General features: G+C 46.6%; 2 protein-coding genes across 2 annotated transcripts; one reads left to right on the plus strand and one right to left on the minus strand.

Annotated features, from left to right (window-relative positions):
• Positions 1 to 6735: 6735 nt before the first annotated feature.
• PFDN6 (prefoldin subunit 6) lies at positions 6736 to 8010 on the minus strand. The gene is made up of 4 exons (XM_036927692.2): positions 7687 to 8010; positions 7381 to 7451; positions 7177 to 7301; positions 6736 to 6939 (listed from the first exon to the last, which is right to left on the minus strand). Exons 1-4 carry the CDS (start codon positions 7748 to 7750, stop codon positions 6810 to 6812), a joined length of 390 nt encoding a protein of 129 aa, XP_036783587.1. The 5' UTR covers positions 7751 to 8010; the 3' UTR covers positions 6736 to 6809.
• Positions 8011 to 8330: 320 nt separating this feature from the next.
• WDR46 (WD repeat domain 46) lies at positions 8331 to 16319 on the plus strand. The gene is made up of 15 exons (XM_036927687.2): positions 8331 to 8489; positions 8604 to 8816; positions 8896 to 8976; positions 9112 to 9224; positions 9340 to 9427; positions 9568 to 9629; positions 9885 to 9989; positions 10073 to 10223; positions 10340 to 10475; positions 10662 to 10761; positions 14902 to 15215; positions 15359 to 15453; positions 15615 to 15710; positions 15862 to 15975; positions 16080 to 16319. The coding sequence occupies exons 1-15, from the start codon at positions 8400 to 8402 to the stop codon at positions 16173 to 16175; spliced, it is 1854 nt and encodes a 617-aa protein (XP_036783582.2). The 5' UTR covers positions 8331 to 8399; the 3' UTR covers positions 16176 to 16319.
• The last annotated feature ends 136 nt before the right edge of the window (positions 16320 to 16455 follow it).

Raw genomic sequence — 16455 nt, forward strand, 5'->3', positions numbered from 1 at the left:
CCCAATGTGTTCTATCCCCATAAAGGGCTGAAAGGGTGCTGGTGAAGATGGTTTCCTCAGCATGGTTCATTCCTCTCCAGCAACCTACCCCTGGTCCCTTTATTTGTTCTTAAAATTTTCTCCTCACTTGTCACACTCATGTCAAATACTAGTCACCTAATTAGAGTGATCACTTTGAAGAACCTCCCTGGCTACAAATTTGTAAGAAACAGTTTTAGAGTAAAGAAACGGAAGAACGACTTTGTGGACAATGTACAAACTTGGGAGGACTGAACATCACAAAGCACTGTGTTGGAATTTTATATCAGTCTCAGGTACATTCAAATACTAGGACAAGAAAGACTAAAATGAACTCAGATGCGAGGCGGAGCCAAGATGGTGGTGTAAGTAGAGCAGTGGAAATCTCCCAAAATCATATATATTTTTGAAAATATGATAAATACAACTCTCCCTAAAAGAGAGACCAGAAGACACAGGACAACAGCCAGGCTACATCCACACCTGCGAGAACCCAGCGCCTCAAGAAGGGGGTAAGATACAAGCCCCAGCCCGGCGGGACTCGAGCGCCCCTCACCCCAGCTCCCGGCGGGAGGAGAGGAGTCGGAGCGGGAAGAGAGAGGGAGCCCAGGACTGCTAAACACCCAGCCCCAGCCATCCGCAGCAGAGCGCAGACACAGTGTGTGTGTGGGGTGCTGGAAACTAGGGAAACAGGACAGTAAGACCTGTGAGCGGGTCCCTGTGGCTGAAGCCCCAGGAACAAAGAAAAGCGAGTGCTTTTTGAAAGTCTTAAAGGGACAGGGACACCACAGCTGGACAGGAGCATTCTGGGACACTTAGCCCAGGAGCTGGGAATCTGGGGGAACTCTGGGCACCCTAACCCCCTGCGTAGCAGGGCGGCTAGGAGGCCCCTCACAGAGATAAACAGCCTCCCGGCCGTTTCCCCTATGACATGGCTCCGCCATATCGGAGCAGCAGTCCGAGGCAGGCCACACCCACAGCAACTGCCAAGCTAAACTACATAGCAGCTGGGCAAGAATCAGAGGCCCAGTCTGCGTGCAGCTGCCCAGCACAAGATGCTAGAGGTCACTGTTCTCCCAGGAGAGAAAGGCCACAAACCAACAAGAAGGGACGTTCTCCCAGCCGTCACTCGTGCCAGCTCTGCAAACTATCCCTATCGCCATCAAAAGGCAGATTTTGAGGCAAAGATCACAGAGACAACACCTGAGAAGGAGATAGACCTAACCAGTCTCCCTGAAAAAGGATTCAAAATAAAAATCATAAACATGCTGACAGAGCTGCAGAGAAATATGCGAGAGCTAAGGGATGAAGTCCGGAGGGAGATTACAGATGTCCAGAGGGACATTACAGAAGTGAAACAAACTCTGGAAGGATTTATAAGCAGAATGGATAAGATGCAAGAGGCCATTGACGGAATAGAAACCAGAGAACAGGAATGCATAGAAGCTGATGCAGAGAGAGATAAAAGGATCTCCAGGAATGAAACAATATTAAGAGAACTGTATGACCAATCCAAAAGGAACAATATCCGCATTATAGGGGTACCAGAAGAAGAAGACAGAGAAAAAGGGATAGAAAGTGTCTTTGAAGAAATAATTGCTGAGAACTTCCCCAAACTGGGAGAGGAAATAGTTGCTCAGACTATGGAAGTACACAGAACTTCCAACAGAAAGGACCCAAAGAGGACAACACCAAGACACATAATAATTAAAATGACAAAGATTAAGGACAAGGACAGAGTATTAAAGGCAGCGAGAGACAAAAAAAGGTCACCTACAAAGGAAAACCCATCAGGGTATCAGACTTCTCAACAGAAACCTTACACGCTAGAAGAGAATGGCATCATATATTTAGTTCAATGAAACAGAAGGGCCTTGAACCAAGGATACTGTATCCAGCATGATTATCATTTAAATATGAAGGAGGGATTAAACAATTCCCAGACAAGCAAAAATTGAGGGAATTTGCCTCCCACAAACCACCTCTACAGGGTATTTTAGAGGGACTACTCTAGAAGGGAGCACTCCTAAAAAGAGCACAGAACAAAACACCCAACATATGAAGAATGGAGGAGGAGGAATAAAAAGGGGGAGAAATAATCATCAGGTTGCGTTTATAATAGCTCAATAAGTGAGTTAAGTCAGACAGTAAGGTAGTAAAGAAGCTAACCTTGAACCTTTGGTAACCACGAATCTAAAGCCTGCAATGGCAATAAGTACATATCTTTCAATAATCACCCTAAATGTAAATGGACTGAATGCACTAATCAAAAGACACAGAGTAATAGAATGGATAAAAAAGCAAGACCTATCTATATGCTGCTTACAAGAGACTCACCTCAAACCCAAAGACATGCACAGATTAAAAGGCAAGGGATGGAAAGATATTTCATGCAAACAATAGGGAGAAAAAAGCAGGTGTTGCAATACTAGTATCAGACAAAATAGACTTCAAAACAAAGGAATTAACAAGACATAAATAAGGACACTACATAATGATAAAGGGCTCAGTCCAACAAGAGGATATAACCATTATAAATATATGTGCACCCAATACAGGAGCACCGATATATGTGAAACAAATACTAACAGAATTAAAGGAGGAAATAGAATGCAATGCATTCACTTTGGGAGACTTTAACACACCACTCACTCCAAAGGACAGATCCACCAGACAGAAAATAAGTAAGGGCACAGAGGCACTGAACAACATACTAGAACAGATGGACCTAATAGACATCTACAGAACTCTACATCCAAAAGCAACAGGATACACATTCTTCTCAAGTGCACATGGAACATTCTCCAGAATAGACCACATACTAAACCACAAAAAGAGCCTCAGTAAATTCCAAAAGATTGAAATCCTACCAACCAACTTTTCAGACCACAAAGGTATAAAACTAGAAATAAATTGTACAAAGAAAGCAAAAAGGCTCACAAACACATGGAGGCCTAACAACATGCTCCTAAATACTCAATGGATCAATGACCAAATCAAAATGGAGATCCAGCAATATATGGAAACAAATGACAACAACAACACAAAGCCCCAACTTCTGTGGGACGCCGCGAAAGCAGTCTTAAGAGGAAAGTATATAGCAATCCAGGCATATTTAAAGAAGGAAGAACAATCCCAAATGAGTGGTTTAATGTCAAAATTGTCGAAATTGGAAAAAGAAGAACAAATGAGGCCTAAGGTCAGCAGAAGGAGGGACATAATAAAGATCAGAGAAGAAAGAAATAAAATCGAGAAGAATAAAACAATAGAAAAAATCAATGAAACCAAGAGCTGTTTATTCGAGAAAATAAACAAAATAGATAAACCTCTAGCCAGACTTACCAAGAGTAAAAGAGAGTCAACACACATCAACAAAATCAGAAACGAGAAAGGAAAAATCATGATGGACACCACAGAAATACAAAGAATTATTAGAGAATACTATGAAAACCTATATGCTAACAAGCTGGGAAACCTAGGAGAAATGGAAAACTTCCTAGAAAAATACAACCTTCCAAGACTGACCCAGAAAGAAACAGAAAATCTAAACAGACCAATTACCAGCAACGAAATTGAAGCAGTAATCAAAAAACTACCCAAGAACAAACCCCCCGGGCCAGATGGATTTACTTCAGAATTTTATCAGACATACAGAGAAGACATAATACCCATTCTCCTTAAAGTTTTCCAAAAAATAGAAGAGGAGGGAATACTCCCAAACTCTTTCTATGAAGTCAACATCACCCTAATACCAAAACCAGGCAAAGACCCCACCAAAAAAGAAAACTACAGACCAATATCCCTGATGAACGTAGATACAAAAATACTCAACAAAATATTAGCAAACCGAATTCAAAAATACATCAAAAGGATCATACACCATGACCAAGAGGGATTCATCCCAAGGATGCAATGATGGTACAACATTCGAAAATCCATCAACATCATCCACCACATCAACAAAAAGAAGGACAAAAACCACATGATCATCTCCATAGATGCTGAAAAAGCATTCGACAAAATTCAACATCCATTCATGATAAAAACTCTCAACAAAATGGGCATAGAGGGCAAGTACTTCAACATAATAAAGGCCATATATGATAAACCCACAGCTAACATCATACTGAACAGCGAGAGGGTGAAAGCTTTTCCTCTAATATCGGGAACAAGACAAGGATGCCCACTCTCTCCACTGTTATTCAACATAGTACTGGAGGTCCTAGCCATGGCAATTAGATAAAACAAATACAAGGAATCCATATTGGTAAAGAAGAAGTCAAACTGTCACTATTTGCAGATGACATGATACTGTACATAAAAAACCCTAAAGACTCTACTGCAAAACTACTAGAACTAATATCGGAATTCAGCAAAGTTGCAGGATACAAAATTAACACACAGAAATCTGTGGCTTTCCTATACACCAACAATGAACTAATAGAGAAATCAGGAAGACAATTCCATTCACAATAGCATCAAAAAGAATAAAATAACTAGGAATAAACTTAACCAAGGAAGTGAAAGACCTATACCCTGAAAACTACAAGACACTCTTAAGAGAAATTAAAGAGGACACTAACAAATGGAAACTCATCCCATGCTCCTGGCTAGGAAGAATTAATATCGTCAAAATGGCCATCCTGCCCAAAACAATATACAGATTCGACGCAATCCCTGTCAAATTACCAACAGCATTCTTCAATGAACTGGAACAAATAGTTCAAAAATTCATATGGAACCGTCAAAGACCCCGAATAGCCAACACAATCCTGAGAAGGAAGAATAAAGTGGGGGGGATCTCGCTCCCCAACTTCAAGCTCTACTACAAAGCCACAGTAATCAAGACAATTTGGTATTGGCACAAGAACAGAGCCACAGACCAGTGGAACAGAATAGAGACTCCAAACATTAACCCAAACATATATGGCCAATTAATATACGATAAAGGAGCCATGGACATACAATGGGGAAATGACAGTCTCTTCAACAGATGGTGCTGGCAAAACTGGACAGCTACATGTAAGAGAATGAAACTGGATCACTGTCTAACCCCATACACAAAAGTAAATTCGAAATGGATCAAAGACCTGAATGTAAGTCATGAAACCATAAAATTCTTAGAGAAAAGCATAGGCATAAATCTCATGGACATAAACATGAGTGACGTCTTCATGAACATATCTCCCCGGGAAGGGAAACAAAAGCAAAAATGAACAAGTGGGGCTATATCAAGCTAAAAAGCTTCTGTACAGCAAAGGACACCATTAATATAACAAAAAGGTATCCTACAGTATGGGAAAATATATTCATAAATGATAGATCCGATAGAGGGCTGATGTCCAAAATATATAAAGAGCTCACACACCTCAACAAACAAAAAGCAAATAATCCAATTAAAAAATGGGCAGAGGAGCTGAATAGACAGTTCTCCAAAGAAGAAATTCAGATGGCCAACAGACACATGAAAAGATGTTCCACATCGCTTGTCGTCAGAGAAATGCAAATTAAAACCACAATGAGTTATCACCTCACACCAGTAAGGATCGCCATCATTGAAAAGACTATCGACAACAAATGTTGGCGACGTTGTGGAGAAAGGGGAACCCTCCTACACTGCTGGTGGGAATGTAAATTAGTTCAACCATTGTGGAAAGCAGTATGGAGGTTCCTCAAAATGCTCAAAATAGACTTACCATTTGACCCAGGAATTCCACTTCTAGGAATTTACCCTAAGAATGCAGCACTCCAGTTTGAAAAGGACAGGTGCACCCCTATGTTTATTGCAGCACTATTTACAATAGCCAAGAAATGGAAGCAACCTAAATGTCCATCAGTAGATGAATGGATAAAGATGATGTAGTACATATACACAATGGAATATTACTCAGCCATAAGAAAAAAACAGATCCTACCATTTGCAACAACATGGATGGAGCTAGAGGGTATTATGCTCAGTGAAATAAGCCAGGCGGAGAAAGACAAGTACCAAATGATCTCACTCATATGTGGGTATAAGAACAAAGGAAAACTGAAGGGAGAAAATAGCAGCAGAATCACAGAACCCAAGAGTGGACTAACAGTTACCAAAGGGAAAGGGACTGGGGAGGATGGGTGGGAAGGGAGAGACAAGGGCAGGGAAATAAAGGGTAAAAAAAAAAAATTATAGGGATAAAGGAAAATAGTACCAGCCGTGCTAAAGGATGTATTAATTATCTTATCTGTGGTCATTATTTCACAATCTTTGTGTAAGTATATATATATAATTCATATGTATATCTCTATATGTTGTACACATTAAACATGTATATTTTATTTGCCAATGAAAAAATATCACCAAAAAAGAAAAAGAACTCAGATGCCAAGAAGGTGACAAGAAATCATAGCAAGGACAGTCCCACACTGTTTCCTGCAGTCTCAGATTAGAGAATTGTGAGTTCAATTAAACTGACCTAACAATTACTGCCTTGTAAATGCCCTTTTTATGTTTCCTAAATAAGCTTGCAGACCATGATAGGGGAGAGTTAGGGATGTATATATAGGCAAGAAGTAGGTTTGAGTCATTTCAGATTTTAGTTTCAAGAAAGTAGGAAGGATTACCCTGGCAAAGAGATATTCCAGTTTCAAGAATCTGGACCTAAGGGAGTAATGTAGGTAGGAGGGATCAGGGGAAAGGATGGACATAATTATGACAGAAGTGGCTAATCAGAAAACAGCCAGGTGTTTTTATATTTTATTAGCTACAGTATAGACCCTAGAGCTGCCTCAATCCCCTCCCCCCAACCACGGGGTCAGGCCTTCCCAGGAGCCCCCGCCTTTGCCGCCTGGGCCCGCTGGAACTCCTGCTGCAGCTGAGCAAGGGTCTCCCTCTGTTGCTCTGACTGCCGCTCGAGGTCCCGGAGCTGGGATTCATACCGCTTACTGAGGAGGGTCAAGAGAGGCAAACAGACAAGGAGAAATTACTGAGACTTACTATTAAATGGGTGCTGAAAGAAACTGATGGAAAATGAGGTCTAGGGGAGGGAGGAGAATGGGGAAAAGGGAAGGGGTTGGAAGAACTTGCTAACTAGGGGTTCCTTTGGAGAGCTCCTCTCCAGGGTTAACACCTCTACTCTAGTGGTGTCAGTAGCATCACAGGGTCGTGGAACAAAAACTCACATTTCAGCTGTGATATAGTCCAACCTCTTCCCTACTGTGGCCCGAGCCTCTCCCAGCTCCTGTTTGACCAGCACAGGACCCAAGAGTTTAAACACTACGTTGGACCCATCCAGGAGGGCCAATTCCTGATGAAGCAGTGAGACACAGATGATCGGAATCACCGCCAGTACAGGTCCCTCCTCGCCCCACAAATCCGTCTCTCACCTCCTTCACGATATTATTTTCTGTTAGTTGTGCTTCAAGCTTCTGCCGCCCTGACATGGATTTACTCAGATCTAGTAGGTGGGGGAGAAAAGACAAATGTGCCACCGGACCCCCACAGTCCTGGTCAGAAGATAATGGGGCGAAGGAAGTAGACAAGGACTGGGCCGCTCGGTGGAAGGGCAAGAGTACTGAGGTGGGGAAGGCACTGCACAGGGGGCCCGGGAGGGGCAGAAAACATTACCTTGATATGGTTTGGGGCTCTGAGTGATTGAAGGGACTGGGACCACACAGACCCTGGTCTCTTACCTTTCTGTAGCTGTTGATATTTCTCCACCTCTCCCTGTAGCTTCTTCTGGATCAGCTCAGCCATGGCGAGGACGAAAGCAGGCTTGGGAGCGGGAGAGCGGCGCTGGGTCTCACACTCTGGATGTTACCAGAGCTCCCTTTTCTGGCCTGCGGAAATGACAGCACTCTTGAGAAGCTGCTTCTCGGGGCACCGCAGCCTCACTCCGTCAGGAATATCGGCTCTACCCCGACCCTGGGGTGCGTGGCAAAACGCGACCCGAAGCCACTCAACTCAATGAGACTGCCCTATTCACGTTCTCTCTTCAGTGTTAACAAACCCGGAAGTAAACAATGAATTCTGGGAAAAGACGGTGCCGGAAGGTGTCTTTACACGCTCCGGGAACTGTAATTCTGACATGCTTAATGAAAGGTGTTTTGCTAAAAAGACCGGACTCGGAAGATTTTGGCAAGATAGAGAAACGAAACTGGAAAAAAAACCTTCACCGTTACTTGGGTTCCGGTCCCAGACTGCCTTTCTTTAATTACAGGGGCGAAAGCTGCCCTTCGGGAGGGCGAGGCTAAGGCCTGCCCCGCCTCTCACTGGAGAGCGCGCCCTCATTCAAGATGGCGCGCAGAGGGCTTCAGACCTGGTATGGCGCTGATTGGGTGAGGGCCGAAGGACTTCCGGTAGCTTGTCGTCTGACTTGGGACTGCTAAGGAGAGTCTGCACGTGGATGGTCGCTCGCGTCTGCGAGATGGAGACAGCCCCCAAGCTGGGCAGGGACCTCCCACCCGAGAAGAACAAACTTCAGGTTAAGAGGAAGGTAGAGACCTCCCCGGGATGGAAGGGACATTTTTAGCTGCGTGGTCGGGTGGGCGGGGCGCGGGCAGCGCGGTTTCAGGGTTCTTGATCGGAGTATCAAGGTTCTTGCCGGTAGAAACCACGGCGATACTGGGAGCAAGAGACCACTCCGACCGCCGCCGGAGCCTCTCCTGGGCCCCCTCGTAACGAGAAGAGGAATAGCAAGCTCCGCCCCCAGAGGACAAAGAACACTCACAACCCAAAGAAGTCTCGGCTCTCTAAGAAGCCCCAGGCCCTGAATAAATCCCGAGAACGGAGAAATCCAGAGCCTCAGCGGAACTTGTCTGGGGTAAGCCTGGAACCTGATAGGGTGGCGGGCAGGTCGCCTTGTGCTTTGAGGATGCTAATTGCTTCGTCCTTTCCCCCAGCCCCAAGACCCATTTCCAGGCCCCGCCCCCACCCGTGTGGAGGTGGCTCACAAGTTTTGTCGCATTGACAGATCCAAAAAGGTGAGGACCAGCCGCAGGGTAGGTTGGGAGGGGGTGTCTGGGTGGGTTGGTTGGAGGTGAGGTCAGGTGGCTCTCCTGTGATCCCATATATTCTCTGGTTCTTCTCCCACTGCTCCTTCACCAACCACGTTACAGCTGCCGCATTCCAAGTCCAAAACCCAAAAACGACTTGAGGTGGCTGAAGCTGAGGAAGAAGTAGTAAGTGTCAAAGCTGCTGGTTCTGAGCTACTGCTTGCTGAAGAACCTGGGTGAGTGGGCTGTAATGTGGGCCTCCGTAGTCCCTGTTTTTTGGGACTCTTTCATTTTTATGCTAGTACACCCACTTAATATTAGGAAGCCTTACTGCAACACCAAAACTTGCAGGTTTCTGGAAGGGGAGGATGGGGAAAACACGGCAAAGATACTCCAGGCTGACATCGTGGAGGCTGTGGACATTGCAAGCGCAGCCAAGGTGAGCCTGAGGTTGGCAAAGGGGCCAGTGGTGGATTAGTGGTGCAGCACAAGATGGAAATGAGGACTAGAAGAAGCAGTTGCTGAAGGGAGCCAATGCTTTCTTTATTTCTTTCTTTTTTAAACTCTTCCCTTTCCCAGCACTTTAACTTGAACTTGAGGCAGTTTGGACCCTACAGACTGAATTACTCTCGCACTGGGAGGTGAGGTTGAATTCCAGTGACTCTTGAACTAGGATGTAGTTGGTCTCCTTAACCACTCCAGCTATGCCTATCTCAGCCCTGCCAGTGTGTGTTTGGTTGTTGATGTGGAGAGGGTCCTGTGATCTGCTTGCATATGAGGTTGAGCACGTATAGCAACAGCTCTCCTCCCACCTGGAGAGGAGGGGTTGGTGTGGGGCAGACCTCAAATGGTCTTAGACCTTAGATTGACACCTTGTCTTCCCACACTTTCAACAGACACCTGGCTTTTGGAGGGCGCCGGGGTCATGTGGCTGCCCTTGACTGGGTGACAAAGAAGCTCATGTGTGAGATCAACGTCATGGAGGCAGTGCGGGACATCCGGTTAGTGGGGGTAAGACAGCCCATCCCTGATCGAATGACAGCCCGTGACCTCCTTTCCCATTGAACCACTTCTTTCCTCCCAGGTTTCTGCACTCGGAGGCACTGCTTGCTGTTGCTCAGAACCGCTGGCTTCACATCTACGATAACCAGGGCATTGAGCTCCACTGCATTCGCCGCTGTGATCGCATCACGCGACTTGAGTTCCTACCTTTCCACTTCCTCCTGGCCACAGCTGTGAGTGGGTGTGGAACACAGGGACCAGACAGCAGCCTTTGAGAAGACCTCCCCTCCCTTGGGACCCCAGTAGAGGGAGGACGGGGGTAATCAGAGCTCATCTCTTTATCTCATAGTCAGAGACAGGGTTCCTGACCTACCTGGACGTGTCAGTGGGAAAGATTGTGGCAGCTCTGAATGCTCGGGCTGGACGGCTGGATGTCATGACTCAGAACCCTTACAATGCTGTCATCCATCTTGGACACAGCAATGGTCAGTCTGGCTGAGCTTTGACTCTGACCATCCTGACCTGCTTTTCTTCTATATTTGTACTTCATGAGTCCCTTAAAGTTACCCCTTTTACCTCCCTCTTGTTACCTCTTGGCCTAGAGTCCTGTTCTCCCAGTTTTAATCACCTCAGTGCCCTTTTAGTAATTTCACCTCTTCTCTTACGTCCAGGTACTGTGTCCTTATGGAGTCCAGCCATGAAGGAGCCACTGGCAAAGATTCTCTGTCATCGTGGTGGTGTCCGGGCTGTGGCAGTGGATTCTACAGGCATGTAAGTCACTCATTTGGGTATGAGGTTCTGGGAGGTCGCAGCTGGGTAGAACAGTATAGAAGGCAGTGTGCCTTTAGAAGCACAGACTGTGCACCAGGCTGCCTGGGTTTAAATCCTGGTGTTACCACTGACCAGCTATGTAAGAGTGGGGACATTGCATAACCTCTGTGTGCCACACACTTTCTTCACCCTGAGAGTGCAGATATGAGTGTGTAGCTCAAGGGTCAGAAAACTTTTTCGGTAACGAGTTGGGTAGTAAATATTTTAGATGTTGCCAGCCAAGAGGCAAAATTGAGTGTATTATGTAGATACTTAAATAACAAGAGAGAAAACAAAGTATCATGAAATTTTAAGCAGTGAAATACAAAATACAGTTGAGTGTTAATATTTTTATAATACAGGTCTAATGGGAAGAATTGGATTCTTTTTGAGGATAACATTTTGCTTAATTGAGGTTCAAAGGCAGTATTCTAAATCACCAAACTCAATTGCAAGTGTTTATCTGTTAATGCTGATCTGTAGAGAGATTTCTTGCATTTTATCTTTGAAAACATCTTTTCACAGGGATAGATGATGAGATCGGTGGTGCTTGAAAAGCTATCAAGTTATAACTATGTCACTGCGATCTGTAGCAGGGCCAGGCAGCAATGCACAGACAAGATGCCCTCTGTGGTGTCTGTCTTGATCACTTTACTGTGCTAATGTAGCACAGAAACAGCCATAAAATAAGTACGTGAACAAGTGTGGCATTCCAATTAAACTTTATTTGTGGACACTGAAATTTGAATTTCATACAGTTTTCACATATTTTCTCAAAATACTCTTTTGACTTTTTTCCAATCACTTAAAACTTTAAAAACTATCTTTGGCTTGTGAGCTGTACAGGTGGTGAGCTGGATTTGTTTGGCTCATGGGCTGTAGTTTGCCAAGCCCTGGGCTCAGCTCACGAATCTGTTGTAGATGTCAAAGCAAGCTAAGGCGTATGGAGTTCTGCAGGGTGCCTGGTGAATAGAGAACACAGTTTCACCATTGGCTTCATTACAGAAGGATAATGGTTCTTCTCGGGTCTGGCTGGTGATGTGACAGGTAGGGGTGGTGGTGGGTCTCTTTGAGTTTCTGCTTTTCCTGGGAAAGTGTTTGTGTTTCCACAGCTGTGTTGTCTGATGTGTATGTATGTTTGGACCCACACATTTCCTCTAATTCCTTTAATCTGTCAAGCTGTCACTGGGCTCCTGCTGTGGGTTGGGCCATGCACTGAGGTTCTGGGGGTAGAAGGATAAACCAGCTGCTGAGCCTGCCCTGGCAGCCATTCCACACTTTGATTATAGAGCAGGTGGCCATGGTTTATGGGAATGACTGATCAGGTCATTCCCATAAACACATATGGGAAATGTGTCCAGCATTTCGTTTCTGCTCTGTTGTCTTCTGTCACCGTAGACTCAATGTGTGTCTAACTCATAGGTCACCCCACTCTCGAAGTTCCTCCTTGCCTGCTCCCTTTCTGCCCCATTTTCCTGTCATCCAGAATTTGACACCTCTAGCTGCCACGCAGCCCCATGTTCTTCAGCCCTTAGGAGGAGCAGGAACCCAAAGACTGTTTGTTGAGTGCTTTCTGAGCGCCCAGCCTCTGCTGCTGGTTTGGTGGATCATATCATTAGCGTCAGTGAGGCCCTGTGAAGTGCCGACTGCTTCTCCCCTCCCAGGTCTGTCTCCATCCTTGCTGTCTCCTGTGGGCACATGTGCTTGCAGTCACTTTCCAGCTTCCAGTTCTTCCTCCTGGCATGTCCTGGGTGCTGTTGTCAGAATAGTCTTTCCCACAAGCTGTGTTCTTCCATTTACACTGCTGCTCAGGAATCTTCGACATTAAGTATTAACTACAAACTTTTATTTATTTATTTAGTATTTATTTATTTATTTTAAAAATTTTGGTATCATTAATCTACAATTACATGAAGCACATTATGTTTACTAGGCTCCCCCCTTCACCAAGTCCCCCCCACATACCCCTTCACAGTCACTGTCCATCTGCGTAGTAAGATGCTGTAAAATCATTACTTGTCTTCTCTGTGTTGCACAGCCCTCCCCGTGCCCCCCATGCACTATACATGCTAATCATAATGCCCTCTTTCTTTTCCCCACCTTTATCCCTCCCTTCCCACCCATCCTCCCCAGTCCCTTTCCCTTTGGTAACTGTTAGTCCATTCTTGGGTTCTGTGATTCTGCTGCTGTTTTGTTCCTTCAGTTTTCCTTTGTTCTTATACTCCACATATGAGTGAAATCATTTGGTACTTGTCTTTCTCCACTTGGCTTATTTCACTGAGCATAATACCCTCTAGCTCCATCCATGTTGTTAGGAATGGTAGGATCTGTTTTTTTCTTACGGCTGAGTAATATTCCATTGTGTATATGTACCACAACTTCTTTATCCATTCATCTACTGATGGACATTTAGGTCAAACTTTTATTTTTAAATCATTTTAAAGAAAATCAGGAAAAGGAAAAGTAGCCACAACTTACGAAATGCTTCCTGATGCTCAGGCCTCATTGGCCCCCATAGTCGTATCTCTGTGGACAAGTGGTTTGGTCCTCCCCTCTTTACTCCATACCTGAGCCAGCCTGGCTCTAGGAGAGCATGGAAGCCTGTCACCCAGGGATTTCTGCCTTCCCCAGGCTGCCTGGGCCAGCTGCTCCTGTGCCCAGGACTCAAGTCAGGCAGTTCCCTGAGGTCCACATCTTGGTGCCGAATGGCTGTGGTCCTTAGGCCCACCCTTGCCTTATATCTGGTTCTCCTCAGGAATGCCTCAGACAAGCCACAGGGGCTCCAGAGATGAGGGTTGCTGTCTTCCTCAGGAAGTTTTCTGGAAGCTTGCGTTAGGATTGGATTGGATTCTCAAAGCTGAACTGTTCTTGCAAGTTTAGTAGCATGGTAGTGTGGCCTGGATGCCCATCTGGCCAGGGGCTGGTGTTTGTACAGGTGATCCCAAAGGCAGATGGTGTGGGGAGAGGAGCCAGCATGTGCCCCTGAGTTGTTGGTTCACTGAAGGGGGTGACCCTGTGTCCAAGGAGCCCCCAGTAATTCCTGGTTTTCCCTCATCACCTTTCCTCCTGGTGGAGGTGGGGCCCTGATGTCTTGTCAGGAGAAGGATCCAGCTGGGCATCTATTTGGTCCCATAACAGAGCAGTTCTCTGCTCATAGGAACTCTTCAGTTCTCCTTTTCCTGGGTTTACAGCCAAGGCTAAAAAGTGAGTCCTTGCGCCCTTGGCAAACATACACCCCTGGCCTGGCTGGTCCCCCTTCAGCCCCCTCTCTGAGGAACAGCCTGAATATAGAAACCTCAATGTCTGAAAATAAACAACATCTACAATGTATGATTCCTTGAGAGGATTTGGTCACTAACCTTGCCCTCCCTTCTTCAAGGGAAAGGAGGAAGGGCAGGGCCCTCCAGTGCATTACTTTGTTACTTCCTAAGGTCTCAGGTCCACACAGTCTTCAGCTGTGGTTTGTCATTGTTGGGGAGCAGTGTTGGGGACTGTGCGTCCTCAGTCTGACCTTAAAGAGCCCCTGTGATTTGTCCTCTCCTGGTCCTCCAGACTGTATTTCCTACCAATCCTGAAAGCAAACCTCTGCCTTTGACTCACTGTCTTTGCACTGTGATGTTACTTCATTTGTACCTGTTGTATCTCTGTTGTGCTTTCCTGGGAATTACCTAGAATGGCTCAAATCCCACTTTTCCCATGAAATTCTCCCTGACCACTGCCATTGATCCTCTTTGCTGAGCCACTGTGCTGTCTGTGCAGTTGAATGTCACATTTAGCTTCAGGTTGTGTGCACTCCCCCTTTGATGTGCGTCTTGACTAGCTAAGAGGACAAACACTAGAGAAACAGGCCTGACTTGAGTTCTAGCTCTACCACTCATCCTGATTTCCATTCTCTGATCTTCATATCCTCATCTGTGAAAGGGAAATAGAAATTGTAGTCATGTAGTGCTTACCCAAGAGGCTGCCTGTAGAGGGTTTGGTGTGATGGTAGTGGTTAGTGTCATTATTAGTTTCTTTTTCCGCAACTTGATGCCTGAACTTGGCCATAGGCCTGCTCAGTAAGCCCACACTACAGACTGATCGATCCCCCTTCTTCCCCAGGCACATGGCCACCTCTGGCCTGGATCACCAGCTGAAGGTTTTTGACTTGCGAGGGACGTTCCAGCCTCTGAGTGCTCGGACCTTGCCCCAGGGAGCAGGGCACCTGGCCTTCTCCCAGAGGGGACTGCTGGCTGCGGGAGTGGGTGACGTGGTCAACATATGGAGAGGGCAGGGCAAGGCCAGCCCACCCTCCCTGGAGCAACCATACCTCACGCACCGACTCTCAGGCCATGTGCATGGCCTTCAGTTCTGCCCTTTTGAAGATGTGTTGGGGATAGGACACAATGGGGGCATCACCAGCATGCTGGTCCCTGGTGAGTGGGCCAGGGGATTAGGCTCAAAGTGAATGAGCTCTGGATGGAAATTGAGTGGGCCTGAGACAGCCAGGAACAGAGGGGCTTGCTTGGGCTGGAGCTGCTAGACTGGGTTCTTATTTGTGGGTTCATGCTCCTTCCAGGGGCTGCTGAGCCCAACTTTGATGGCCTGGAGAGCAACCCATATAGGAGCCGGAAGCAGCGTCAGGAGTGGGAGGTGAAGGCCCTGCTGGAGAAGGTGAGGTTTGGTCTGCATACAGTTTGTGCCTAGGAGTGGGGAAAGCTCCCCGTGCTGGGGGGTCTTGGGAAGAGTGTAATTCAACACCCTCTTTGGCTTCTGTCCCTCTTTGGATTACCTCCTGTGAGTCCTTACCCATTCCTGTAATGTGACACCTCCAGGTGCCTGCAGAGCTCATTTGTCTGGATCCCCGAGCCCTGGCAGAGGTTGATGTCATCTCTTTGGAGCAGAAAAAGAAGGAGCAGATAGAGAGGCTGGTATGAAGCAGGCCCCTGAGTGCCCAGGCTCTCCCCATCCCCTCATCCTTTCCACCCAAGTCTCCAAAAGTGTGGCCCAGCAGATGGATGCTGCTGCCAGTTCCCTGCCTCTGAGACTGTTTAAGATTTCGCTCCTGCCCCCCTCCCTCAGGGCTATGACCCCGAGGCCAAGTCTCCCTTCCAACCAAAGCCAAAGCAGAAGGGCCGCAGCTCAACAGCAAGCCTAGTGAAGAGGAAGAGGAAGGTCATGGATGAGGAACACCGGGTAATGAGCACTGGGGGTGGGCTGGGCCTCCCACAGGCTGCTTTCTCCTGCTTGTGCCTTTGGCCTTGCCAGCCTGCTTCTCACTTCCCCATCTCCCCACCTAGAACAAAGTCCGGCAGAGTCTGGAGCAGCAGCCACAGAAGCAAAAGGCCAAGCCCGTGGGGGTCTGGCCATCTGCCCTGGACAGATTTGTGCACTGAGCCAGGCTCCAGGGTGGCCTGTGGACAACAATCTCTCCCCAAGATTGCCTGTGGGGAAATAACCCTGTTCCCTGGAATGAGGGGCACTGTGCCCCTTCCCCAGCTGGGGGTGGGTTGGTATTAAAGAGCAAGGTGTTTTGGGGGGATGTGTTGTCTGGGTCTTCCTTGGGATGTGTTCTCCTCCCCTTGCCCAGCATGGGTCTACTCTAGGATCTGAGGGGTCATGGTGTCCTGCTTTTACCCCAGCCCCAAATCTAATCACAGTGACCTTAGCCTTGCT

The sequence above is a fragment of the Manis pentadactyla genome, chromosome 16 (assembly GCF_030020395.1).
Source record: "Manis pentadactyla isolate mManPen7 chromosome 16, mManPen7.hap1, whole genome shotgun sequence".
Lineage (NCBI taxonomy): Eukaryota > Metazoa > Chordata > Mammalia > Pholidota > Manidae > Manis > Manis pentadactyla.